At 48.9% G+C, this 27,525-nt stretch overlaps 1 protein-coding gene across 3 annotated transcripts; it reads right to left on the bottom strand.

The window, feature by feature from the left end:
* Positions 1-5,394: 5,394 nt before the first annotated feature.
* Positions 5,395-24,848, bottom strand: LOC125725033 (WSC domain-containing protein 1). Of its 3 annotated transcripts, XM_049001579.1 has the most exons (10): positions 24,766-24,848; positions 24,491-24,524; positions 14,833-15,539; positions 14,341-14,455; positions 12,053-12,237; positions 11,495-11,616; positions 10,054-10,225; positions 9,303-9,467; positions 7,524-7,724; positions 5,395-6,475 (listed from the first exon to the last, which is right to left on the bottom strand). In XM_049001579.1, the coding sequence occupies exons 3-10, from the start codon at positions 15,221-15,223 to the stop codon at positions 6,123-6,125; spliced, it is 1,704 nt and encodes a 567-aa protein (XP_048857536.1). In that variant the 5' UTR covers positions 15,224-15,539; positions 24,491-24,524; positions 24,766-24,848; the 3' UTR covers positions 5,395-6,122. The 3 variants fall into 3 exon arrangements, with proteins under 3 accessions (XP_048857536.1, XP_048857535.1, XP_048857537.1); XM_049001578.1 differs by having other exon boundaries at positions 24,491-24,832; XM_049001580.1 differs by lacking the exon at positions 24,491-24,524 and having other exon boundaries at positions 24,766-24,826.
* Between the last annotated feature and the right edge of the window lie 2,677 nt (positions 24,849-27,525).

The following is a 27,525-nucleotide window of genomic DNA, read 5'->3' as shown; positions in this document are numbered from 1 at the left end:
GAAGAAGGGGTTTCATTTGCGGAGTGTGCCCTGGAGACATGGAAAACCTGCCCCCCCCCCCCCCTCCACCTGTGCCCCCCCCCCCATGACGGTGTGGCTCCACAGTTACAGCTGTGTGTTTGTACAGTTATGAATCAAACCAGTATAACTAATAAAACTACCTGTTCATGAGAAGCCTCAGTGACAGATGTGCAATGTGGCCCCCCCACCCCGTCTTGACAACGTATTGAAGACTTGCCAGCTGGCATTTATAGCGGGGGATCCTCATTTCCATTTCTCACCCAGGACCACATAAGCTGGGGGGGGGTAAACTGCAAAGCAGAAGGTGGAGCCCCCCGGTGAGGGCCAGCGTGGCCTTGCATTTTCATCGCGCGTGCTGGCCTGCCCCTGTCACACGAACACCAGCGAAACAAGACAAACCTCAACAGCTGGGCTCTTCCTGAAAGGAGTGCGCGCTCCCACCCATTTAAACGTGACCTTATGGCATCTAGCTTTCACCGTGCACATCGTGGCGTGAACTCAACAGTCTGTGTGGATTCACGTCCGTGATTGGATGACAGCTAAATTGGAATAATCCATTAGACTGAAATTTTTACCCCCATTTTCCGCATCCTACTTGTATGGCTTCATCTTTTACGATCAATATTCGTTTCCATAGAAAGAGAAAAAAAAATGTCTGGCAACTGAAAGGCTGAAACACACTCCTGTCAAGAACTGCTCATTTTCATAAAGGTCCCCTGTGTTACACCATGTGGATGTTTGTGCGGGAAAACCTTTAAGATGACAGGGACATAAAGCACAAGAGCTCCGTCATTTGCACAGAGAGGAATCTGCACTGAGGGTGATTCCAGCCCCTGGGGGAAACGCAAGGTAATTGGGGCTCTTTGCTGTTCGTAACTCTTTCCAGGCTTGCTGTAGATGGTACGGAGAACGCTGTCACCTGGGCCGGTCCCGCTGGGCAGCAGATACGCAGCTTTTCACTTCACCTCGCCAGTTAAGCACTTAATTGAACGTAACTCCTTAATTAAACTGACGCCTCCTCGCACCGAAGCATTGTTCGCGGTACCGATGAGCCTCCCTGTGTGATGAGGAGGTCTTGTTTCGCCAGGCCTGACCTTCCTATTGCTGTCCTGGGGGGGGGGGGGGGGGTGTAACAGCCGCAGCCTCAGATGATAACCTCTGTGAGGGTAAGGCTGTCAGGAGTAGGTCACCGGCATCGTCCGAAAAGCTCTGAGAATGCGAATCGCATCTTGCCTGTTGCTTTTCTAGAATCCCTTTAAGGGAGTGGGGGGAGGGTTTTAAATGCATAAAACAAACAGTAATGCTCAAGGTACTGCCTCAATGGATCGGAGCCAGATATTGAGGTGAGCCAATCGATGAACAGACATCCCTCTGTGTTAATGAAGTCGGATTAATTCTCTCTCAAGACAAATTATAGGGGATTGGTGTTGGGTATCCTCCTGGGAGACGAAAGCTTGAAAAAAAGATGGACCTGCTGAAGACGGTTTTAATCTATATATTGAAAGTACAAGTGGAAGGGAAAAAGTCATTGTTTCTGTGTTGTGATTTCTCCATCCTTACACTGTCAGTGACATGCACCTGCCATTCGGGATTAGCGCCAAACCACGCGGTTCACCACAAGTGGAATCGGCGATCTGCGAACGGCTGTAATGGGAGGGTGTACGAACCAGCCTCGTGTCCTCGCTCACTGTTTGTTTACATCCCGTCAATCCTTCAGGCTATAGAAGCGCATCTTTAACCCGCTATTTAACTCAATATGTTAGCCGTGTCACGCCCCGCTCGTCCACTCCTCCTGTGTGCCACGCCTCCTCATCTACCTCATGTGGAATCCCCATGTTATCAGCTGTTTCTCGTCACTGTTGATTAGTCCATGCATTTAAGTCCGCATTAAAGTTTGTTTCCCCGGTCCGGTCATTAACATCCGTCCTTTTATGGTGTATCGTGTTCCTTGCTGTTTTCTAATTAAATCCCTCGTTCACCCGATTTCCCGGCTCCTGTTCTGCCTCCCTGCTCTGGGCCCAAGCGCGTGCATATGACAAGCGCAACAGTTCAGGAACCTCGCTCGAGGGTAAAGTAACAGGGTTCCTTCAGAATTCTCCAGCAGATCATGCAACTAATGATGGAAATGAGCACAGGAGGCAACAGTGGGAATAATTCCGAGCGATATAAAGGATACGAGGCCTGATCCCCATTATCATAACATTTAAGACACATTTGCATAAAAGCCTTTCAATCAGGCGCAGTGAAGAAATTGACCGTGTCTGTAATTCAGTCATAGCTGGTTTCTTATTCATCCAGGACCCTGGAACTAATCAGAAGAGTGAAGGGGGCATTGATACAGTAGACGTTTCACCTCAGCAGTCAGCTGGTTATTCCGAAATGCCCAAAATATCATGGCCTCGTTGTCAGTAAACAGATGATTTATTAGGTGATGAACAGTTCTCCAATAGTTCCAGCAGTGTTTTTACAGCAGTCGTGTCTGTGAGGGACTGACGTCCCGGGCAGTGCGTGTCCTCACGTTCAGTCACTGTGTTTCCTGAGATAAGCTCCAGGCTCATTTTGACCTTGAATTGGATAAGTGCTTAGGGTTGACAAGGTGAATGGATTATGTGTGCATGTTTTTTTTAAAATTGGACTAGGTCATGAATTTGTCTGAACTATTCTTAATAATCCGTGGCCGGGCTTCAGGGTCTCAGGGAACATGTTTATTAATATTCCAGTTGGTTACTGACTTTGCTCTGTGCCTGGGTGGTCTCAGAAAAGGATGACAGTCGAGCATATTTACCCCAAATTCACTGGGGGCTTTTTTTTTTTTTTTTTACGATGGCATATGTTAAACTTTCATGGTTCAACAATATTAATCAGGATTTTTCATTACCTATGAGAACAAAATAATAATAAATAAATAAAGCTATTGACCTACACTGATTTGCATTGGCAAGTGTTGCCTGAAATTTCCATAAGCATAAATGCATTTTTCATTTGGACAGGTGGTGGGTGAGCGCCGGAGTTAAAAAATGGGATTGTTTGCCTCCATGGTGTTAAAGTCCATGAGGTACTGAATGGCAAATGATTATAATACTTATGTTTCCACGTCTTGAGCCAACTTGACTTGGTATTGATTGGGGTCTTATACCAAGAGGATTATGGGTAACCTCAAAACCTGGAGCAGATGTTTTGCTGTTTTTAGTAGGACAAAGCATGCTGTAGTCAAATGGAGGCATGAGAATTATGTATTCTGTTTGGTTCCACTGGAACTCTGTCAGCCAGGCCCCATGACGGCGCCTGCCCTTCATGCACATGCTGGAGAGCTTCTGCAAAAATGTGTGCGTGCGTCAAAGAAGTGAAATCTCCAGCACCGGTGTGGATGCCATCGAGGGTTATTCTGGGGGGGGGGTCCAGTGGGGCCATAAAAATATGCTGTGTGTGCCTGTACTGCCTGGGGACGTGAGGGATCCGGCCTGGTGCCATGGCGGCCTGTTGGGGCATCAGGGATGAAGGTGAGGGGGGGGCGGATGCCTGGGGGCAGATGTAGGCTGAATGCACAGGGGAGGGGGGGCATAGGGGTATGGGAAAGCAGCTCTGCATCTGGAACATTCCTGAGGGCCATGGTGGAAACGGTGAAAACCACTGTGCCGATCCCACCAGCATGGAGATACCTGTGGGAGGGATCTGGCAGGATGCCATTTGCCAAAAACACAGCAGTTGGAAGGAGATAATGAGAGCTATAAATTCTGAGTAGGCTTACCAAGACTACCACACCCGTGACCCAAGTTTTGTCTGAATATAATCATCAATCTAAATATTATAGCATTACCGGCTTGACGGGTGAGGCAGAAATCCGTGGTGGATTGTTTTATTAGCACTCGTTAACGTTCCCAGACTGTTACCCTATAAGATCCTAGCGCAGTAAGACAAATAGATTGACAGATGATTAAAGGAAAGGATCAGAAGACCCCAGACACAGTGCACTTGATATGGTGTATTATGTAACTGACAGTGCTAAGAGGTTAAACTCCAGGGAGTGAGCCCTTTAATTTTGTTTATTTTTAGAAACGACCATCGCGACCGAGGTGGCTGGACCGCAGGCGATACCCGTCCCTCCGCGGACACCGTGACAGTGCTGGTTTTAAGGTCGCCTCTGACAGAGAGATCCTGCAGAATCTTCCGGACCGTGACTCCCTAGTGCAGGGGACTGTTCCCAGGATGGGAAAGAACAATTTCATCTAAGCGCAGGAAATGAAATAAGCTTCTTTTACATGGAGATGCAGGACATACACATGCACACACACACACGCACACATGTATGCAGGAAAACCCTCGACAATATGCTTTTTTTCCTCAAATTGATCTATCTGAAGGTTAATGGTAAAGTGTGAAGACTTTGTCAGACTAAATTACAGAGGAAAATGTAATAACGAGTTGTATTTAGACCCAATTTTCTTTTGATTTATTTTTCTTTTATTGTTGCAGCCTCTTCCGTATTGCCGTAAGAAAATAATTACACTGCAAAACCGGAGAACGAGGCCAAAGTTATTGCGCAACCACCCCCCCCCCCCCCCCCAAAAGTAATTTGGATGCATCCGTCGTCCAGCGCGAGGCAACAGCGTGTCCGTCATTTACATATGAATTAAACTGATCGGAAGGTGAGACGGGGGGTAATGTTTCCCAACACCGTTACATTGACGAAATGGTAATTAGATTCCGGAATAAGTCCTTGCGACACAGGGGGACCGTTTGTTGGTTATTTATTTATTTTGTGCGAAGTTTCCACGTCCTCAAGCAAAACCCACCGACCCCGTCTGCTACGGCTTCAACCGCCGAAATTCAAAACAAGAAAACAAAGAAGCGATTGCAGCAACCGGCCCGTCTTATGACTCATTACCGCAACCGTGGCGTGTTTCCTAATTACCAATCAAAAAGAAGCCTTCTGTTTTTCTTTTTGTTTTTTTTTTCATCACCCCCTTCCCTCGTTCTGGCCTCGTTCGAACTCTGCCAAGGATCATCTGACGTGAGGAGAGCGGCTGTTGAACTGAACGCTATTTGTGGGTCCCAGTGTACCGGGGACCCCCGGTGACGCGTTAATCAGCTCAGTGCGGATTAGTGGTGCAGCACCTCTCTCCTTGAGGATTTTGGGGGGGGGGGGGGGGGGCTGGGGGGAGACAGTGTTTTGCTGTGCTTTTCTCACTGTCTTCTCTATTATATTGGGTGGGGTGCCAAGTTACCTAGTCCAGCACACTGCACCTGCCCCCCTGCCATGTAAAGGAAGTCTTGTATGTCTGTCACCACACTCTGAACCTTCCTGACCTCCCCCCCCTTGCATTCCATTCTTACACATGTCAGTGACCCCCCCCGGCCCCCCCCCCCCCCCCCCGCCCCGTAACAGAAGCTGTGAGGCAGCGTTTACCTTTGGATGCTCTGCTACATCTCTACGTGAGGCCAGGTGTGATTTCCAAACCTAAACAGAAAAGCAAGAACCTGTGAACCTACAAATTAGATATAAAATGCATGTATCTTCTTTTCTTTTTGTATTACTTTTACGAGAGGGACACAGCTGTCAGCGCTGCCACGACTGTTTAGGAGCGGTCCGATCTTTACATCCCTGTTCTGATTTTTCACTCGGGCTCAGCCGTGCAGAAAAAAAAAAAAAAAAGCAGAATGTGGCGGAAATGAAATTCCATCCCGGCCAGCAATCCGGAATTCTCTCCGCGGGTTTTAATCAGGGAACGGCGGGCCGAGAATATCCGGTTTAATCTTTCATAAGTCGTCTCTGTGACGTTTCGTTTGATTGCACTCGTGGGCTGTGAGGCGCACTCCCACATCCTGGGGGGGGAGAGGGAGGCGGTTGCAGGGAAGGAGGACGAGGTGAGGGGGAGAGAAGTGCAAATAAAGACAAAACTGAAGGTCATTTAAAAAAAAAAAATGGGGGCAACCTAGGAAAGGTGAGGTTCGCTTGTGATTCCATGGTGGGAATCGGCGCGCTGTGGGTTCTGATCCCCTGGCCAGCTGGTTTTGTGCACCTTAGTAACAGGGTCCATCATGGGACCTCAGCCCATAGGAATGTGGTTCTGGAGACTGTCACAAAAATGGGATGCCTCCCATCACCTGGGCATGTACTCCTGGGGGAGTCTGGTGTGGTTGCCCTCCCTGAGCGCCTGGTCAACGGCGCTTATGTATCCGTCAATGAGCTGCTTCATCTCGGGGGTGAAGGGGTTGAAGTCGGCCCGCCGGCCGCCTGGCCGCTTGAAGTGGCCATCCTGGTTGCTCTCGGCACAGAGCAGGCGCTCCTCCGAGGCGCTGGTGTTCAGAAAGGCGGCGATGGAGCGTAGTTGTGGCACCAGCGTTGCACGCAGCTCCTCGTAGTGGACCACAAGCAGCCGGTGGCCGAAACGGAGCCAGTCCAGCACGTGGGATGCCCACCAGGAGGCGTAGCTGTCCACAAACTCCGGCCACTCTGTGGGGTGGGAGCAGAGATGCCATTAAGAACATGATCATAGTCAGAAAAAGGCTGTATCAGGACCGGATCACTGTCTGGTAAAGGCCGAGTCGATGTTGGGTAAAGGCCGCGTCAGGACCGGATCACTGTCGGGTAAAGGCCAAATCAGGACCGGATCACTGTCTGGTAAAGGCCGAGTCGATGTTGGGTAAAGGCCGCGTCAGGACCGGATCACTGTCGGGTAAAGGCCGCGTCAGGACCGGATCACTGTCGGGTAAAGGCCGCGTCAGGACCGGATCACTGTCGGGTAAAGGCCGCGTCAGGACCGGATCACTGTCGGGTAAAGGCCGCGTCAGGACCGGATCACTGTCGGGTAAAGGCCAAATCAGGACCGGATCACTGTCTGGTAAAGGCCAAGTCGATGTCGGGTAAAGGCCGCGTCAGAACCGGATCACTGTCGGGTAAAGGCCGCGTCAGAACCGGATCACTGTCGGGTAAAGGCCGCGTCAGGACCGGATCACTGTCGGGTAAAGGCCGCGTCAGGACCGGATCACTGTCGGGGAAAGGCCGCGTCAGAACCGGATCACTGTCGGGTAAAGGCCGCGTCAGGACCGGATCACTGTCGGGGAAAGGCCGCGTCAGGACCGGATCACTGTCGGGTAAAGGCCGCGTCAGGACCGGATCACTGTCGGGGAAAGGCCGCGTCAGAATCGGATCACTGTCGGGTAAAGGCCGCGTCAGGACCGGATCACTGTCGGGTAAAGGCCGCGTCAGGACCGGATCACTGTCGGGGAAAGGCCGCGTCAGGACCGGATCACTGTCGGGTAAAGGCCGCGTCAGGACCGGATCACTGTCGGGGAAAGGCCGCGTCAGGACCGGATCACTGTCGGGGAAAGGCCGCGTCAGGACCGGATCACTGTCGGGTAAAGGCCGCGTCAGGACCGGATCACTGTCGGGGAAAGGCCGCGTCAGGACCGTGTAATGACTCTCAGGACATAATGACCAGGCTGTGACCATTTCATGACTTTGTGTGAACTACATGGTGCCCATGTTGCAGAATTTGTACCTTTGCTCTTCCAGTGCTGCTCAGAGGCGTGGCCCAGGTGGCCGGCACACTTGCGGTTGAACTCGGCCATCAGTGAGTGGTACGGGTTCCGAATTAGCAGGATGGCCGCATCATACATCTCGATCTCACGCCTTCCGCTCTCGTGGGTCTTCACGCAGATGGTTCTCCCGCTCTTCCAGTAGTCCTTCTCACCCTTGAAGCCTATAGCAGAGATGGAAGGGGGGGGGGGGGAGACAGATAATCAACTGGCACGGCCCCCAAAATGACCCTTCAACACTACGTGGGTATCATCTTCAGTCCAGCTTTGCTTGGCTTCAGCTAAATAAGGTAATGGTTAAAGTACAGAGAAGTTTCAAGTTATAAAAAAAAAAATTGCAGGATGTAGAGTTTTACCACCGAATCTGTTTTGACAGTCTCTACCACAGTAACAAAGGGGAGTAATTACCAAATGACGTTTCCATTCAACTGGAATCCAGATCCTCCCCTGCACCCTTCTGTTTAGAAAAAGTCATTTCGATCTGAATGAGGACGCCAATGGAGGGCTTTCATTTCACAGGCCACGTCATCGGGCGTGTTTTTTAGATCAAGGCAGAACAGGGGCCCGGGATGCAATCAAAGCGTCTCTCGCGTTCTGCCGGCCGCTTACGCGATTCCGGAGAAGCGGACGCGGCGCAATTAAAAAGCTGCAACGCTAAAATCGGAAGCCGATTACATGCTCCGGCATCTGCAGCTCAGCGTGCAGAATGTTACATCTTCAGAGGGACTTATTTAATTCCTTTTCTTCCCCCCCCCCCCCCCCGACAAAAAAGACATATCTGACTCATAGCTAGTCACCTTATTTAATAAAGGTGGGCCTTTTTTGTAGAGCAAGGGAATTCATGCACTTAGTGTGCTGAACCCTAGGGGAAAAGCATGAACACAGCTTTAATAAAAAAAAATTTTTAAATGGCTTGAATGTGATAATAATGTAATAAGTTATTATATTACAGCGCAGGGGCGGCATGGTGGTGCAGTGGTTAGCAATGTTGCCTCACACCTCTGGGACCCGGGTTCGAGTCTCCGCCTGGGTCACGTGTGCGGAGTTTGCATGTTCTCTCCATGTAGTCGTGGGGTTTCCTCTGGGTACTCTGGTTTCCCCCCACAGTCCAAAAACATGCTGAGGTTAATTGGAGTTGCTAAATTGCCCATAGGAGTGCATGTGTGAGTGAATGGTGTGTGAGTGTGCCCTGCGATGGGCTGGCCCCCCATCCTGGATTGTTCCCTGCCTCGTGCCCATTGCTTCCGGGATAGGCTCCGGACCCCCTGCGACCCAGTAGGATAAGCGGTTTGGAAAATGGATGGATGTATTACAGCGCAACTATCACTCTGTTTGCAGCAAACTGATTTGACTAACATAAAATTTGTGGAGACTAACACTGCAGTGACCCAAATAAACTCACCCCCCATCTTTTGGTATCTCCTGGAAATTAGAATTAGGACAAGGCCAAGATGGAGCATAAAGAGGTGAGTGTTTTTTTTTCTTTTTTCCAACTTTTGACCAAACCAACTAAAACTACACATGCCCGTCATCTCAGGGTCTGGGGGGTCCAGGAGGGGGCCCTGGTGGGAGGGGGTTCCATGTCATGTATTTCATGGTGGACTGGTTGAAGGACATTTGTCCAGGACTTATAAGCAGCGAGCCGGTAACTGCAGCTTGTTGGGTGGCTCTGTTCATAGAAAGTGCATCTTGTGTCTGTGGTGTCTGGAATTGTTGATTCATGGGTGTCATTGGCCAGTTACCTTTGTTGTACAAGGTCCCGTCAAAGTAGTAGCTGCCAGTGTAGAATCCAGTGGCCAGCTCAATGAGGTGTCGAACCCATGTGTTTCCAGCCCCCGGGAAACTGGACAGTGCCACCAATCTGCTGGGCTTATCAGGCAGAAACTCCCGTTCGGTGCACCTGGAATCTGTGATTGCCGAAATGTTATAAGCACCCTGTAGACGCTAAACATCTCCCGATCTATGCTGACTAGTTCAGCTCGGCCATCTGCGAGCCTCTGGGCAGCAGAATGATCAAGATGTCCCATGTGCAGTGTGAATTTCAGCCATTTGTCTGGCTTGTCCAAACTCTTTGGGTACAAAGGGGTGCCACTGCGGCCATTTTTAAATCCCCCCCCCCACCTATCACATAAAAAAAAATAAAAAATCACCCGTTCAGAACTCGGATCACTTTATTGCCAGAATGGACAAACATTCCAAAATTGCTTGTGGTTCGGTAACAAACCTGAAGTACAGGACAATATTACAAGACAATGGACAGAAACCCTTTAGTGTACAATATACACAAAACTAAAGAACACAATAAAAACTACGGTTTTGCAAGAAACACAAGGGCAAAGGTGTATTGCAATAAACACAAGCCTCTCGTGCAAATGACTGCAAAGGAATCCGCATGCTAAGGGCAGGTTTCCTAGCTGCAGAACAGTCCCGATTCCCTGCCACAACAAAAACAACTGTTCACTGTAGGTCCGGAAGCAGCACTGGCGTGCCTACCTTGCACAGGGGTCTGGTAGACCTGGAAAGAGTGGCTGTCTGGGGGGGCCGGGGGCACGGTGGTGTTGGCCAGGGCGCAGCGCTGGTCGGGGAGAGGGCGCTGCAGGCTGAAGCTGAGCGAGGCGAACCCGCAGTAGCAGTCAGGCTTCCGGAGCACGGCCAGCGGCAGCTCCTGGTGATGTCACACGGCACACATGTGGTCACCTCCAAGGACGAGCTTTAAATCCACAGGGGAGCGCTACGGACGGCCTGGGACCCATCGCGGGGGGAAAACCTGGACGCTCTAGTTACTGGTTCTGTGGCAAAGCACCCGGTGGCTTTGGGGGACAGGCTCCCACCTTCGCCGGGTCCTCTCATGGTCATTGAGGTGTGACTGCCCCCCGCCCAGCTTGAGGGGGGCCTTCCTGAGTGCCGCTCAGACCCACGGTCAGCCCAGAATATTAAATCGGCCCGAAACGCTTCTGCGCCGACGGGAAGACCGCGACCTTCCGCGAGCTACCAGGTGGGTCAAATCGTTTCATTTCAAAACTGCCATACTGTAGGAAAATGAAACCCCTTCTCAGTGTAACCCTCAGGATCCCACATGCGCATATGAAACAAGTATCTAATCTAAAATTTATTAACCTACTGCTAGGTGCTAATGTTACTCTGAGAATTCCCCTGTGTGGCAGCAGGCTGGCAAGGTTTACAAAGAAAAAAACAACACAGCCTAGGAAAATAATATATATATAATCTGTGGGCCGTAGTGTGATTTATTCATTGCTACTGACGTGAGCTGGCCCCACTGCGGTGTCTGGCTCGTTTCTTAAATGAAATGCTCTGTATTGACCCTGTGTGGACCTCACAGGTGGTCCCTTGCCTAATCCAGGGTCCTTTTTAAAAATGCCATTAGAGCTTCTAAAACACAGACGTACCAAATTCGTCCCCCAGTCCTCTCTCGCGATTCTACCAGTCCTTCATTACAGCTTTCTAAACTTTTGGAATGTTAATGCATTAGCTCCCATTAGTATGCCGGTAAATTTCTAGAACTGCCTGCCCTATCTCCCCCCCCCCCCCCCACCCCCCATGTTTCATGGGCAAAAATAAAACTCTGGCTTGAATCCACAGTTAAAGTGCACAATATTGTTCAGGTTTTTTTTCCCCTCTATAAAGTTTTTTCTTCTTACGTAAACAGTGAGGTGAGGCGTGCCCTTGCGCTACACCACGTCCCAGGTATCCAAGGTCAAAGGGTTGGGGAATGACCCCCGATTGTGGGAATGATTACAGAGAGGACTCATGCAGGTTAGGGCTGCATTAAGATTTACGCGGGTGTTTCGGAGCACCGGAAAACAAAAGCAAACAAAGCTTCAGGAGTACGCAGCGTGGGATGGTAGCCAATCCCGGGGTGAGCAGCGGCGTGATGGGGCACGGCTGTCATTTTTGGGAGGGGGGGGGGTCTCACCTTGTCAGTGCATGCCTCGATGCAGGACTGCAGTGTCAGGTTCCACTGCGTGGCGTGGAATAGGAAGGCCGCAGTGGGATCATCGGGCATCTCAAAGCAGCCTCTGTAGCGCACGTTCCTGACTGGGGGGGGGAGGGGATGGGCCACCGTTATTGGGAAGGTGGGGGGTGATGCACAGTAGGCGATACAGAGAAATCCCGCTCATGTTTGTTTGAAGGACTCATTTGCTCATATATACTGAGCAGTGCCTCTGACTCCGTCCCGTTACAGGCTACGGAAAGCGCCTCGACAAACCCCCTCTTTCATCTGGGCGCTCATTCATCCCCTCTGTGGTGACCTCACTGTAATTCGCATAAATATGAAAACGTTTTGAATGATGTGGCTCTTGGAAGTTCGTCAAGAAAAATTCCGTCCAAAATGTGTGCTAATGAAACATAAAATGGAGTAGGAATTTAGAGGTTTAATTAAAAATGCAGTTAAATTATGCACATATGTTGAGGATCTCTGTATGCAGGATGTCCGAGGGGCTGGACTATACATGGCCGATAAGCCACTCACATTTCCGCTGTCCAGGAAGCATCTCCTCCACCTTGTAGACGGAGAGGCGGCCCACCCCTCCACAGGGAGAGCCCCGCTCCCCTTTACAGTCCAGGTTGCAGTCTTCTTCTCGTACCCGGGAGCTGCCAACGCGGTTGCCACAGTAACATTCGGACCCGTACTCCAGGCCAGCGAACTGGTACCCACTGCGGCACAAGAGAGAGGGGGTGACCAGCCGGATGGCATGAAGACCGCTGTGCACCACCAGGCCAGTGCTGACGATGCTGGATGGTACTCTCTATATGTGCCCTTCCCATAATGCACTGCGGGTGGCCGCGTTTAAAAAGCATCCGTGCGGGGTAACGTGCCAGGACTTGGCATCAGGGCGGAGAGCATATGCCAGCCACCCTTGGCTGACGTTTTGTATGGCAGCCAAGGCCCAGGTGTAACATCCGTCCAAAGCTGGGGGGGTGACCTCCTCCCATCTCCATGGCAACACAGGGCCCCAAAGGTTAGTGCCCGGCTAGCTCTCCATCGTCAGGCAGGGACGTACACGTCTCACTTCGTCACCACATAGCCACGCTTGGCTGACCCACCTCTCCGCCGTGGCCGGTGCCCAGGGCCTCTCCGGGCTGCCAGCCCAGCTCCTGGAGTCGGTGTGCCCCCCCTCCCCCTTTCCAATTAGCCTTTTCTCTGCAGGCTGCTTGTCTCTACATCAAAATAAGTGCGTCTCGCCCTCGACTGAAAGAGGTTTCATACCGCATTCATCGTCGTGCTTAGAACTTTAGCCATCCCCGACATTACCCAGGATGCCTTTCCTTGCTGGTTGAAACCTACATTTTGGCGCATGACAAAAGGCTACGAGATCTTTTACCAGGATGCCACAACACACAAATTAGCCCCCTGCTCCAGTGTGATCGAAAAAAAAAAAGAACGAGTGGCATCGTTACCGCTGCCATGGCAACGCCTCCCCGAGACTACTTCCTCTTGTTAATTATTTACATTAATCGTGGAGCCTAGGTGCTGTCTGTCAGGAGCCCTGAACAGAGCTTAGACCAAGTGTGAGAGGCAGAGGACGTGTTCCTGCCTCCGTCAGAAGCTGCCGGCATCTTTCATGCGGCCTTCATCCTACCGTCCATAAGGCCTCTTCTCCTAAAGAGACAGAAGACATGCTTCTGCTTGTACTGTTTGTCAGCCAGAAACTGTTGCATCCTGCTCTGAACAGTTAAGTCGCCTCATGAAATTTAGTCCATATACAGGCAGTTTTAACTCCCAGGTTTGACTACAAATTGTAATTTTGATTACAAATAGTCTTTAGCAGAAGACCGCTTCGGGTAGGCTTGGGCCTTTCACCTTTGTGTCCAGACATTACACTGTGGGACACGGTATTTTTATGGCATTTTCAAAGGTGACGCTATTCCAGTATTATTAAATCGTGCCAATAAGTTTGGGGATCCACAATGAAATTTGCCAAGCAGGGGGGGGGGGGGGGGGACCCCATAGATTTCACTGCGGTATATCCAAAATACCACAGTATCCCCAAACAATCATAGCATTGTGTTACCATAACAGCTCCCAAGCCTAGTTTCGGGGTCATCCGTACCCCGTGCAAATGGCACCACTTGTCTGAGGCGTCCACTTCCCTAAACGCTGAGTGAAAGTCTATCATTTCAAGCCACTTTTTCTGCCTGGTGCTAGCAGAACTGGCCAAATGGAATAATAACACAGGGTAATCAGCGGTCCTCTCCACGTCCGAGTCGGCAAACAAAGGCAGGAGAATACAGATCTGCCGTCCGCTGCTGATACAGCCTTGTTGTCGTGTTTTGTTTTGTTTTTTTCTTCTCAGTCCTCTGTATCCAGACATCTGGGGGGAGTTGAGTCATTTTTCAGGAGTGTAAACCAAACAGCCCTGAGCGTCAACATTGCAGTGTCGCGACTGCGGCACGTCTGTAAATAAAGTCCCTGTTGGAGAGACACTGGTGGTTAATTAGCGAGACGGGCAGCCTTTTCCCTCTGTTGCCTGTGCTGTTCCCCCCTAGATGCTGGAGGGGCCCCCTGAGCAGGTGGCTCTCAGCCATGGTGAAGGGCTGTGGGGCCCTCTCTAAGGGGGTTCTGGCACTCGCTTCTGAGGTGGCTGGCCCCCCTCTAAACCTTCCCCCCCATTGTCCCTGCAGGCGCCAGCACCTGGTGGTAGTGTGAGCATGCTGCGTTGTCTTCCCAAACACAGGCTCTTAAGCCGTGTACTGAATGGAGATAACCCCCACCCAGGTGAGCTTCTGCTTTCCTAAGGTAGCTGGGGGTCCCTGTACCTCTCTGAGCAGGTATCTTGGCACATGGTGCTGGTCATTTTCCGGAAGTCGTAAAAAACGGCCCCCTTCAAGGCCCGTCCCTTGGCGTCGTCCAGGAAACAGCCGATGTAGGTTCCTGCACATTGGTAAAACGGAAACAACCCACGATCCGTCACGGTTAGACACTTCGCGGCAGGATTAAGCGGTTATGTGCTGAAGGACCGGAGTGATACTCGCTAACTGTTTTTGCCCAGGAATCGATTTTACGGGAGCATGATTTTCAAAAACACTTGTACAAAAATACATATATATCTGCAATTTCAAATACTGTCAGCCGGGCATCATTAAAATGGACCCCTTTCACCTTAACGGAAATGTAAGTGCTGCTCATTCCGTTAAATCAGTGGCCTTGTGGTGTAAATTCCTGACCTGTAAAGCAATGGTGGGGGGGGGTTATTCAGCTCAGAAAGTTAATAACGGGGAGTTGAGCGGACAGTGTCCTTCTGCGCTGACCTTTGTGGTGCACCTTCCGCCGCATGGGGCTGTGGTCCCCCCTGGGGGTGTCCCGCTCGCTCATGAGGCTGTGGAACCAGCGTCGCCGCAGGCGCCGGATCTCCAGGTTCCGTGATGCGAGCCAGCGTGGGCCGGGCTTGCCGTCGGGCATGTTATCCTCTCCGGGGGGCGCTCTGGGGAAGGGCCTCGAGGCAGGCGCCTCCGGGGCCCGAGGCGGTGAGGGCAGCGAGGGCAAGGGGGGCAGGGCGCCGCCCCCACGCTGGGAGACCACCAGGCTGCTCCGCTGTAGCAGGAGCACGCTGCCTGCCATGATGTAGGCCACGCCCAAGAAGAGCAGGAACAGCTGCGTCCGTCGCAGGAAGCGCTGCAGCCTGTAGAAGGGCTTAGCCATCCCCCTCTCTGCTTGACACCCCCTCGCCCTCTGATGGGACAGCTTCGCTTAAAACAGGAAGGCCCGGGGAGGGCGGAGTCTAGATCCACACCATAATGGAGCTTCGTCTTCGTTATACCGTTTAAGCTACATCCAAGCTGCCTCCTTCCGGTTAGACAGGGCTGGTCCAGATTCCGCAGGGTGGGGGGGGGGGGGCTCCCCAGGGCCTGTCAGATCAGACTCACCAGCATGGCGATGGACCAAGGCTGACACAAGCAGCACCACACTGCCCCCTGGCTGGCAGTGACCTCCACAGCGACATCGTTCTGCCGCGGCCCTGAGGAGCAGAGAGAACGCAATAAGGTCTCAGGCCGGACTCATCCTTCTCTGCTGTTTTATTCAAGGCAATAAAACGGAAGGGAGCCAGGACAGGTGAGAAATATGAGGGGGCCAGGCACCGTATGCCGCGGTCGTATGTCTCTATTAGGGCAGGAACGTCCTCCAGCCCAGGTCCCCTCCCCCATCACGGCGGCCGGGGGCAGCGTCCTTGTTTGTTCCATCGCTTCCTCGGCACGCACTCCCTCCAAAGAGCCGGGTTTTAATTAAAGCTCCCATAATCCCACCTCTAATTTATTCTCATATTACAAACCTTTCTTGATCCCTCTTAATTCGCCCGGTTTCATGGCGAGCCGCGAGCTCGGGCTCCATTAGAGGACGAGACCAGCAGGAAGTGGGAGCGACACTTTAACACATGGCCCTGTAAAACTATGAACGGCGTAAGGTTCACGTGTGAGTGAGACGTGCGTGTGTGTTAAATCACTAATATATGCTACTTAAATTACTGCTCCTGTTCAGCAGCCAGCGATTACAAATCAAATCTAGTGCAGATATAAAAATTTCCTTAACGTTTATTTATTTTTAGAAAAATTATTATTAAATTAAGCCTGAGCGTCAGCTTCTGTCTGAGGCAGAGACTGCTGGTATGCAGGCGTAACCTCAGCTTCTCCTAAGTGAGGCTGCAGATGATAATTCAGACTCGCAGCTTTTCCTGCAGCGTTGTCTCAGGTTGGGAGAGCAGGGTCAGATAGGCCTTGGAGTATTTGGAGGGTAGCGGCTTTTGCTCAGGGGCCCAATGCTGAAATCACTCTGCCGATTCTGGCATTTGAACCAGCGACCTTCCGATCACAGGCATGGCGTCTTGACCCACTGAGCCCCACACTGAAATTCCCAAGCGCATAAAAACTCCCAGCCCAGCCAGTTCTCCTTCCACCGAATCCTGCTTACGACGTGGAAAAACCCCCATGCAGCACCCCCCCCCCCCCCAGCTGAGCGTGACTCTTTCTCCCCTGTGCATAACCGGACACCGGCATTCATTCATTCGTTCATGCCGTCAGTGACCCCCCCTAGAAAGCCAAAGGGGCAGTAAATCAGCCACCGGAAACAGGTCACACCCTGAATGTTGTGGCAGACAGGATTCCGTGTCATTTTCTAAGACCCAGACGTGTTTGGATAATGATTAGTTTTTTGTTCAGTAATCTCATGTGTGATGGGTGGGCGGGGGGGCTGCACTGAACTGATGAGCTTCATCTTTCTTCTGCATAATGATGGGTTTGAGATGCCCCAGTCGGAAATAGTAAGTGTGCTTACTGCCACGTGGGACTGCATCTGTCAGCAACATCCTGGGCCCTGATTTGCCAGTACACACACACACACACACACGCACACACACGCGCACACACACACACACACACAAAAGAAGAAAAGAAGCGAAAGTCAATAGGATTCCAACCTAGAAATCCTTGAGGACCCAGACAGTCAGCACCTGCACAGACCATAAGGGGAGCGAGACAGAGGAGACTGCCCTGACCTAATTAATGTTCTGAGAAGGTAAATAAGGAGGGGGAGCTGGTGAAGGGGCACATTTTTCACTTGAGGCAAACTGAGGATGGCAGCTTTGGGGGCAACGGAGTGAATCCATCAAACGCCCAGCCTGCGCAAAGTCTTCAGACACGAAGCGTCTCAGCATTCAGACATCTGGCCACAGAAGCCGGTCACAGCGACGTCCCTCTTGTGGTGGGAAACTCACATCTACCGGACAGGTAATTAGCACTGTGGCAGACGCGCACCTGTCTATATAAACCCCGGCAAACTGCGCAGCTAACCAAACGGCACGTACAAATCCTACCTGCGCACACCTCCACCAGCCCCTTCCTGCAGGTCTTGCCTTGGCAGCCATCCTTGGCCCCCACAATGCCTTGGGGCATCGGGCCTATACAGTCCAGAGGAGAAAAAAGGGGGAAGCGAGGCTGCCCGGGAATGTCATTCAGACCTGTAATGTTTTAGCCCTGTTAGCTGCTAGCATGCCCCTGCGAGTCTCAGCCAATCAGAGCCGTCCAGATGCACTATTAGCATGCTCTGTATGCACACACACACACACACACACACACACACACACACACACACACACACACAAAACGACAGCAGACACCCAGGTGGTCCGACAGGCTACAAGCTGGCAGTAGACCGACAGATTCTGTCCTATAAAGTCGCTTCTGAAGCATGGCAGACGGTCCTTGTTGTACTTTTTGCTACCTTGACGATGCGCTAAAATCCACAGGAACGCCGTGACTGACGGGCGAATAGCCGTTGATGACAGTAGCACCCCCCCCCCCCACCCCCCGATAGCATCTCAGTGCCATTGCTATGCAGGCTGACAATCAGGGATCTTGTGTTCTGCTCATTCTCGATTATGCTGCCTTTGCTGAACACCTGCGCTGAGGACAAGGAAAAAAGTCATTTGAAAAATACTGCGTCTTGTCGAGAAGCTGTAACGAGGCGGTTAACACTCTTATTGACAGCTGTCGAAATTTGTATCTGAGGGGAAACTCTCGAAGGGTTAAACAAATTCCCTTTCCTTTGCCTGTTTTTAGTAATAAATGCACAGATTAACCTGTGGGAGGCAGAGCTGTGGTGGGGGTGTGGTTAATGGTCATTATTGTCCTCCTGAATGCCCTCAGTCCGTAAGTTCGAAGGGGGGGATCATCGTCATACACCAACGGCTGACAGACCTTAAAATGGCAAATTTTATCAGGAACACTAGGGTATATTAAAGGGTAAATGCTTCAAAGGAAATAATGCTTCGTTTGCCATTTATCCTGCACTCATTGAGTAACCAGGAATTAAGGGCTTTGCTCAGAAACCCCAAAGGCAGCATTATTCTGCTGGCCCTGGGATTCAAACTAGCGACCTATGAATCACGGACATAGAGTCCTTACCCATTTTGGGGCAACACAGCTGCAAATAAAACTCAGGCAGGGTGATCTGCCCCCTTAGCTTGTTGGCCCGAAACTGTTGTCATTTGTTAGGTGAGGATTTTCGGAACCTTGCGGATACCGGCCCACGCAGAATCCCCCAGCATGCACTGCGACACTTAGCCCGTGTTCAGGGATCCCGCCATGTTACTTGAATAGCCCCTGTGGTGGGTTCTGTCATCATTCGGCGTCGCCTGGGATGGCAGGTGGCTTTAAAGTTAAGGGCCTGGTAGGTTCTGGGCTTCAGTCCAGAGAGGGGCAGGACCATGGAGGAAACACACTTAACCCATTCTGTGTTCATACAAACACCATGAAACCCAGTGACAGTACTAGGATGTTATCCTGGGGTGGCTATTTGGGTGGGTGCCAGGGTTAGAATTCTGTCAAAGCTCTTGGGGGGGGGGGGGTGTTGATCCCATAGTCGTTCCAGTGATTAAATCTCTCCTCTGGCCAACAGTGTCCATGAACAGACTATATTACATAGCCATGGCATGCTCCAGGTGCATGCTGGGTACTGCGTGGCATCAAATCCATGACTCCCAACTTTTTTTTTTTTTTTAACAAAGGAGAAGTCAAACTCGTACGTCTGTCTGATTGGGGTCCGCTTGTCCAATAACGCCCCCCCCATGTACAGCACTGGTGGTCTCTATTTGGCAGGCGGGTTTAACCCCCCTGCTCCATTACGTTGATCGAGTACTACCCTCTCTGCCCCCCCCCCACCCCCACCCTCACCCCCCCCCCCGCGCTCTGTGGGCACACTCCGTAAATCTCTTCCTGAGAAGGTTAGGCGAGACTTGTTTGCTAATGCAAATGTGGGATTACGCTTGAGCCCCCTCTCTCTGTCCGATCCTTCTTCCTCTGCCTCATCCTGCCTTGCGATTCCCCGGCCATGCCAGGCAGCACGCTGATATTTTCTGTCTTCACTCCCCCCCCCCCCCCCCCCCCCCCCCGTACTCATTCTCTTTCACCACACAACCAACAATCCACTTTCTCATCCTTTTTTCTATGAGCCCACTGGAGTGGCTCTTCCAGCTCTCACTGTCGCCTCGACCGCCTTGGGAAACTGGATCTTACAGGAAAACGATCCTCCAGTAATGGGGACTTCATTCATTCGGCCAGAAATCCAGTTTTAAAGGATTGATGTTTTAACTGGCTAATGTTCTTAACCCTACGAGGTTCAAGGTCCAAATCACCCGACACCAACTGGAATGTTGATATTGCAGAAATGGCAGGAGCAAACAGACTTGGCACAATGACCTCATCAGACACCATTCTGTAATGATGCTTCCTATGTTTCGCTGCTACAGTCTCCAATGCTTCTGAGACTGTTACGGCCCAACCGATCCAAGGTGCCCCTACCCACCTCTGCCTCCTCCGCCATGGCATGGCACTGCAGGTGCAGCTGGTGCTGCAGCCCGGAGCGGCGTAAGGCACGTGGGCCAGGGTTCGGGGCACTGCGCTAACCTGCCGCGCTCCCAATCTGTCTACTGTAACATCTGAGGTGATTCAGCGCCAGCATTTAAACAGGAGGGGCAGAACCTAGACCAAAGAAAGCTCCTACCAGCCAGGTGCTGAAACGGGGGGGGGGGGGTGTTTGTATTCCACCTCCCTTCCGAATTAGGCCTCTTAAAATTAGTCGGCATTCAGAACGAGAGCTTCCAGCTTCAGCTGCACTGTTAGAACTGAAACAAAGAGCTACAAATATGCCGTTTTCCTACTTTACGTTCCTCTTCAATGTCTTCAGAATCCTTTTTAGGGAGGTAAACAGACATTTTGAGCTGAGCGTTACCTTTAGCGATTCGCATGGCAGGTAAAAGTAAATCAATATTAATAAGCTGCAAGTGAAACAAAACAGTCCAATGGATAGAATTTTGAGCATCTTTAGCTCGAAAGAAAAAAACAGGCTCTTCAAATTCAAAACACTTCGCTACCAACCTATTGTAGCTAAATTTATCATGGGCTGATGTTAATCGGATTTTGCTAAAGGCCAAAAGGCAGCTTTGTGTCGTTGCTGGAGGTTCTTCCTGCGCTAAAGAACTCAGACAGCAACTTCGCTCCGACCTGTTCAGTTTCCAGCTCCGTGGTGCTCAAAAGAGCAGCCGATATTTACATGAGAATACATCCCAGTTCCTTTCCTTTATGTCAAACTAGACTCTGTTTCCAAAGCGAGAACAACGTGGAGACAGAACCGAGCTTCTTGTGTGGCTTTTCCCTGCTTATCTGCCAGCTTTCAGCGTAAAATCTTTACGCCGTTCCAAATACCCAGCTGAAAGAAGCCCCTCTTAGCAGATACAACACTGTGGGTTTTGCAACTTGCAATTTGCAACAGGCTAAACGGATAAATAAGACCCCACACTAAGACTAAGGCTCCATGTTTGCGTCGCTCAATCCAATGCACGGCGATTGTCGGAACCAGATTACCCATCAGCCCCTTCTGCAGGCCGTTTCGACGGGCCCACTCAACCTGGCAGTGTGTCCGCACTCGCCTGGCCTCTCACGGAGGAGGAGCGCAGGGACATATTTTAAGTGGTGCATTAAAATTTTGTTAGGAAATGGACTGTCTTTAGTTATTTATACTTTGTATTTCTCCAGGCACATTTACATTCACGGATTTACGGTGTGGCTATAAACAAGCCACTAGAACTAAAAACCGGTCGATAAACGCCCGCCGAAACGATCAAAAGCACCAACCCCTGCACACTCTTTTATTGACCACTAAAATAAAATGGAAGCAGGCAGGGGGAGCCAGTGTGGCGAGTGGGGCAAGCGGGGCATCACAGAAAGCCACGGTGGCCTTCTGGGGCAAATCAAGAGGGCAGGAGGCTGTGAGCACCACCTACAGGACAAGCACATTATTATTCTCTAGATCTGGCACACACAAACCCCACATCTGCGAATTTCATAAACCCCTCCCTTTTCTCTCTCTCTCTCTCTCTCCCTCTACCCCCAAATCTCATCACTTCATTTAAATGTATCGGGGGGGGTTTGCCCGAGTAGCTAAAACCCCAGTACTTTTTTGTATCTTATCTTTTTTTTTTGCTCATAGAGTTTGAGTTGGGAGAAGGTCGCACACAACATGCCCAGCATGAGGCTTAAACGATTGCATGTCTGGTCTGTCACACCTCTGGAGTGGTTCTCGGACCTGCTGGCGTGTTCTGATCACTGCGAAATCAAACCAAATTACTTCCCACGTTCGCCGTGTGACCGGTCTCTGGCAGAACCTCGAGCTACAGAACCTTCCACAGGGCCAGCGGTCTCGCAAATGCATCAATGCGGCCGGAAAGTACAGAAACGCCTTCTAGAACGTTTCCTCAACAGTGCGCTTTCTGACTGTTTGAAAACTTGTTTTCCACCAACGCCACTGTCAGACTCCTGACCAAGCACAGAATTTTTTTTCCATCCTTAATTTTCCTATTTAAATTCATCCGCTTATTCTAAGGATTTTAAATTAAATTAAATGCATTTTTAATTATTTTTCCCACCATGATACTGCAGAAATTGAAGTACTACCATCTTGCTTTCATCACTTATACTGATGAGCATTTTAGCCACTCTGCTGACATGCATGAAGGCCGTTTCAAATTTACGTCTCCGTCTTTGTAGATGCGCCCATCCCGTCATCCCGTCACCCCGGCTTGACTTCCGGCCGGAACGCGTCCCACAGTAAAGCCACCTTAACGCCTTATGTTCCCAGATCCGTGACTGAGAGCAGGATCTCAGCCAGTCCTGGTGAGTGGCATGGTGACATATTGTTGTCTCTGAACGCTTAGCGCTCCTTAGCGCAAAGGAGAAACGACGTAAGACGCTCTAACGAGTGTTAGCATCGAGTGCATTAGTCACAAATGAGCATGAATGCTCCTTGTTCTGGACGGGCGAGTTCACCTATTTACCATAGTAGGCCTACTTCTGCAGCCATGTGGCTCCAGAGCTACTAATATGCAACTCGATTTGACGTGAGAAAAATCGCTGCGGATCAGGGGTCAACGCCTTGGTGAATTCTGACGGATACCCAAATGCAATTTTTACCGCGTACGTGGTATTTAAAACGTAGCCTACATAGATTTCTTTTCTCCAATCGAAATGTTTTGTCACGGACATGTTTGTCCACGTACAGACAAGCTGACTATCTCTGCGGGGGTTACAGGACCAATATAATATTCGGGATTATGAAACTGCATTTTACTGAGTGAGGCCAAGACCAATTTAGGAATCTAGGCACCTCGGACCCCGGGGTTACGGCGAAACAACAGGGAGAAAATGTGTGTCATCCTGCTACCAGTAATAATATACAGGACATGTGTGAGCAGAGCTATGCAATCTAAGAGAGATGTCCCCCTCGAGAGGGCCCAGTTCAGGTGGGGACATTACTGGGTCCAGGAGAAACGCCCAAACCTACTCTAGTCCTGAACGGGGCTGCAAAGAACCAGACTGAACTCTGTACCCCACTACCTACTCTGAGCAAACCAATGACAGGGATCAATAATCAGCATTCAGAAAGAGTGGTGTTTTCATTTTGGTGTGTAAGAACAGATTAAAAACACCAAGACTGTTTACCCTAAGTAAATTTAACGAAAAAGCATCCAAGAAGTCTCTGCAAGTTAAAATAAATATTATCCTAACATTCAAGAAGAACATTTAAGCACTAATTTGGGATTAAAAATGCAGTATTTGCAGAAATAAATAAAAAAAAAGCTTTCCTTAAAACGAGGAAATGGGTGTCTTTTCCAGGATTACGTATCTCATATAGTCCTCCACCGGTTTTATGTCAAATTTTGTCCAGCCACTTTGGCGTATTTACTTTTTACAGTCTGCTAGAAATACCGCGGCACTCGACATTTTCCAGAGGCATAAAAAATAAGGGAATCAGCAATGCTAAAGTGATTCCGTTGAACGTAGAAGTTGCTGATCAGCGCTGGGTTTATAACGCCTCGGGAGCGCTCGGTCGTTTAAAGGGCTGCTTTTCGGCATGCTTCTGCATGCCTAATCCTCCTAACACTACATTTCTGAGAGAATACATTACTGTCTGATCACTGTTTGTAACGGAAGAAACTGATCTTGCTTTCTAATTTCGAATTACTTTTTTTTTTTTGGATGCGGGGGTGTGGGGGTCTCATCTTAATTGTTCTACCTGTAGCCTTAATCGCCCCCATCCACTAGGACCGTGGCAGCTGTAGGGGTCATTTACATTAACACAAGATATAATCGCCAATACTGTCTTTCAGATGTAGCGAAGCCATTTCCCCCTTTTGCAGATAAACATCAAAAGCTCAAGAGAAATCGGACCCAATACGTTTCTATACAGTATTTTTTTACTGCCATCCCAGTCTGTTCAGAATATGGCCACACAAAAAGTCATCCGTAAATAAAAAAGGAAATCGCTTATAAATTACGTTTGAATTATTAAAGGCATGAAGCGGACTAGAAGTAGTTTATATCTTTACTTGCTTTGTGTCTCTTTCAACTACATAATTTTAATGCGCAACATAAACAGATGTACGATTTCAGCGTTGGTAATCTTCAGTATATAGAATCGTTGTCGGATCGGCCAGTTTATTTACACAGAGATAGCAGTTTTACCTTTAAATTATTTCCACCTGATATGCGTATGTATGGTCTGCAAAGTGTCCCCTCTGACAATAACAGGAATGGGCTGTGCATGGCAACAGGCCATAGCATTATCGTGTGCATGATTTTCATAAACTAACAGTAATTATTATACGTGCACTTGTTAGCATGTACTCTACTGTGGCACTGTCGGGACCTCTCCTATGCTGGCTATGCGCTGCATTTCACAAGCAGCGACTTACGTCGTATCTGAAAATGGTAAGGCACCAGGGAAATAATTTTAAGGCTATGCAAAGACCGTGTACAGAATAATAGTAAGAATACAACGATATTCCTGTCGTGATCACTGAATGAACAAAACTTTAAATTAAATTCTATAAACTTCTCCAAAAATGTATGATTTCACCCTTACCTTTCCAACAGGAAACCAGTTCGGCGGGGATAATCTGACAAAGAAAAGCAAGTACAAATCCATAAACTAAGTGAGCCACCGGTGTATTATAAGTTTGACATCAAAAAATCCAGCATCAATCGCGATCGTGCGAGTACTTGTACAGTGCCCTCGCAGCATCAGTCTGTAGATACGGCTCTGCGTGCCTGATTTCCTCCCTGCGTGTCACTAATCCCTCCTTCCATTCTCTTATTTCGATCAGTGAATATCCGCATGTCCCGCTTCTCACGACGTACCCTCGCCTCGCAGTCCCACGTTGCTCTCAGCACACGGACCTTAGAGCCCAGCTGTTTTCAAGCCGGGCGATCGGGCTCTGCGCGCATGCGCTCTGAGGCGAAGGCGCTCCTAGGTCCGCTGTCTGTTTTCGCCGTCTCCCTTTGACACCAGTTCACAGAGCGCGTCAAAACGTGACTATTTATTTATCTATCTATTTATCTATTTATTTATTTAATATTCAGAGCTCAGATTCAGTGCGCAGATGTAAACGCTGGTTACAGTCGCCTTTACGTTGTGTTTGTTAAACCTACATATGAATGGACGATATTCCCCTATCTATGCAAAAGACAAGTAACGGCATCACTGAATATGCGCTTAATTTAATTAATGACCCTCATAGTGATCGCCGAGAAACATTGCCCATCTCCTCACAATGACAGCCGCTGACACAACAAATTTTAGGTCGGCGCGCAAGTTTTCTGCCGATTTTTCAAAGAATATAGGTAGTTCCAGGTATAACCACGTGCTGCGGTATAAGTTGGCTTTAACCTCCGCAGTTTGGCGGGGACGCAATATTACACTAATGCATTTTCGAATGAATTATTTGTGAAATACAACCGCTTTAATCGTGATGTAGCCTATTCTATATAAGATAAATTATACGTATACATTTATACATATCTAGTGTTATGGGTTTTTGCGCACCTGCATGACTTAAGCAGTTTTCAGTGAAAGCATTAGATCAAATGAAATGTGTTAATTGGAATATTATTATATGGGGCAAACGACTGTCTGGTTGCAATTATATGTCTGCCATTAAGGGTACGCTAGCAGGGTATTAACGACTCCAGTAGGCTAGCCTGCAGGCTGCCGGTGCCAAAGGAGAGCGATTTAAAAACTTTGGCACAGCGTGGTGAATGATTACTATTCAGCCGGAGTGATTTTGCTTGTCCTTTTCAAAATGAAGACCATTGTTACATAGTGCCGTTTAATTTGATAGCAGCCCCTCGGTCGTTCAGGGCTTTAAATTGCTGTGTCTATGCCTTACCTTTTAAAATGTTAGATGTTTAAATCTTGGTAATTGGTGTACTTACGTTGAATTGTCAAACTGGTACTGCCGTAATCAGTGCATATCTTAGGAAAACAAGCAGCCGTTCCCATCGTGATTAAGGACGGTACGCATATTGCTATTTTATATGATCAAGTAAGGGTGGTATGGCAGTGAGACGGTCAGAAACTATGCATGATGAATGCGCACGGGAATCACACATTGACTTTATTAGCCATTATGCCTGAGTTAATGTTTAACTTATCCTTTTTCGTGATCTAATTACAGTATCCAGGCCATCCATTAATAAACTGAATTCCTCGTCATAAGAAACGTACTGTAGGGAGGACATGTAAGTGCAGCATTCTGTGTGTTTTGTTATTGCTGCCTCATAAGCTGGGGGGTCTTTACTTCCAGGGCACCATGACCTTAGTCAGTACATAGCTGGCCTTGCATTTCTGCGAATACACGGAGATCGCTGTGGGATGTCATACATGCAGTAAAGTGTATAAATAAATGACAGACCCTGGTTAGGTGTGTGTACGCGCTTCTGTCATCTCCTCTTGCTGCTCTTGATGTTTAGCTTGTTTCTGGTTTATATTTGATGTTTAAAGGGGAATTCCACCCCACATTGATCATTAATGTGATTTTGCACTGACTGTGAAGCCTGTTTGAAAGTCGCATTGTCTTTCCGTTATGGATCTCCGAGACAGACAGGCGGTGCTGTTTACCGCTCGTTAATACATTCTTTTTTTGTTTTTGCCTACTGTGGATGCACAATAATATGATTCTAGGTTAAAAACAATTGCATTCAGTTTAAAATGTATTCTTTTTTTCAGATATGGGAAATCATTGCACGTCAAAGTCTTAAATCCGCAATTACCTTCTTCACACCTGAACCGCTAAGTTTAGACTTTATGTACAATAACAGTTTTCCTGTTATTGATGTCTATCAAACCATGATCAGAATGTGAAATCTGTTAAATAAAACAATACTGAAATATGAATAAAATAGGAAATTACTCAATGTCGATTCTCATACTCCTACGTGGTGAAGAGTAATTGAAACAAAAAACAACTACAGTATGATTAAAATTAAACTAGTTATTTCCTCTCAGAAAGAATAATTGTATGATTCATTTGTAAATCTGTTTTGAACGTATTGTATATTTGGAATTTTCCAGCCATATTCCAACTGATTATCCAGTACAAGACCATGGATTCCCATTCATCCTCAGACTGTTTTTTCCTGTACACCTTTGTGGATTTGGAATTACTAATCTAAATTTATCTGATTTCATAATCGCATCTTCCAACTGCTTATCAAGTACAAGGTTGTAGGGGCATATGAAATTAGATTATTATTATTATTATTATTATTATTATTATTATTATTTATTATAAAGAATGGATTTGCAAATGCGTGTTTATTTGTATTTTTGCATCCAGTCTGCTTGGGCGTTTATAATTGGCTATATGTCACATTGCTTACGGTGTACAGCCTATCAAAGCGAAATCTTTTTGTTGTTTTATGACGGCATAAAGGCTTTATAAGTTTGTCTCTATTTTTATTGTGGATAAAATTAACTGCCTTTCCAAACCTTTGCTCTGTGTTCAGTCTTCTCTGTTTGTATGACTTTCTGTCTGCATATCTAAGATCTCTGAGGATTCATCTGCCTTTTATAATGCTGTTCTTTTTAGTATAATCCCATTTTAAGCATAAATATTATGT

This window comes from Brienomyrus brachyistius, unplaced genomic scaffold (assembly GCF_023856365.1).
Source record: "Brienomyrus brachyistius isolate T26 unplaced genomic scaffold, BBRACH_0.4 scaffold59, whole genome shotgun sequence".
NCBI classification, from domain to species: domain Eukaryota; kingdom Metazoa; phylum Chordata; class Actinopteri; order Osteoglossiformes; family Mormyridae; genus Brienomyrus; species Brienomyrus brachyistius.
Note: the sequence above shows the minus strand (reverse complement) of the source record. Positions and strands in the feature narration are given on the sequence as shown.

What these genes read in the sequence shown, in the direction of transcription:
- LOC125725033 (XM_049001579.1), bottom strand. Translation starts at nt 15,223, where the DNA reads ATGGCTAAGCCCTTCTACAGGCTGCAGCGCTTCCTGCGACGGACGCAG. An exon ending in GCGGAAGGTGCACCACAAAG is followed by an intron (nt 14,456 to 14,832) that starts GTCAGCGCAGAA and finishes ACCAATGTGCAG; the next exon opens with GAACCTACATCGGCTGTTTC. An exon ending in CGGGACCTTGTACAACAAAG is followed by an intron (nt 7,725 to 9,302) that starts GTAACTGGCCAA and finishes TCTCTGCTATAG; the next exon opens with GCTTCAAGGGTGAGAAGGAC.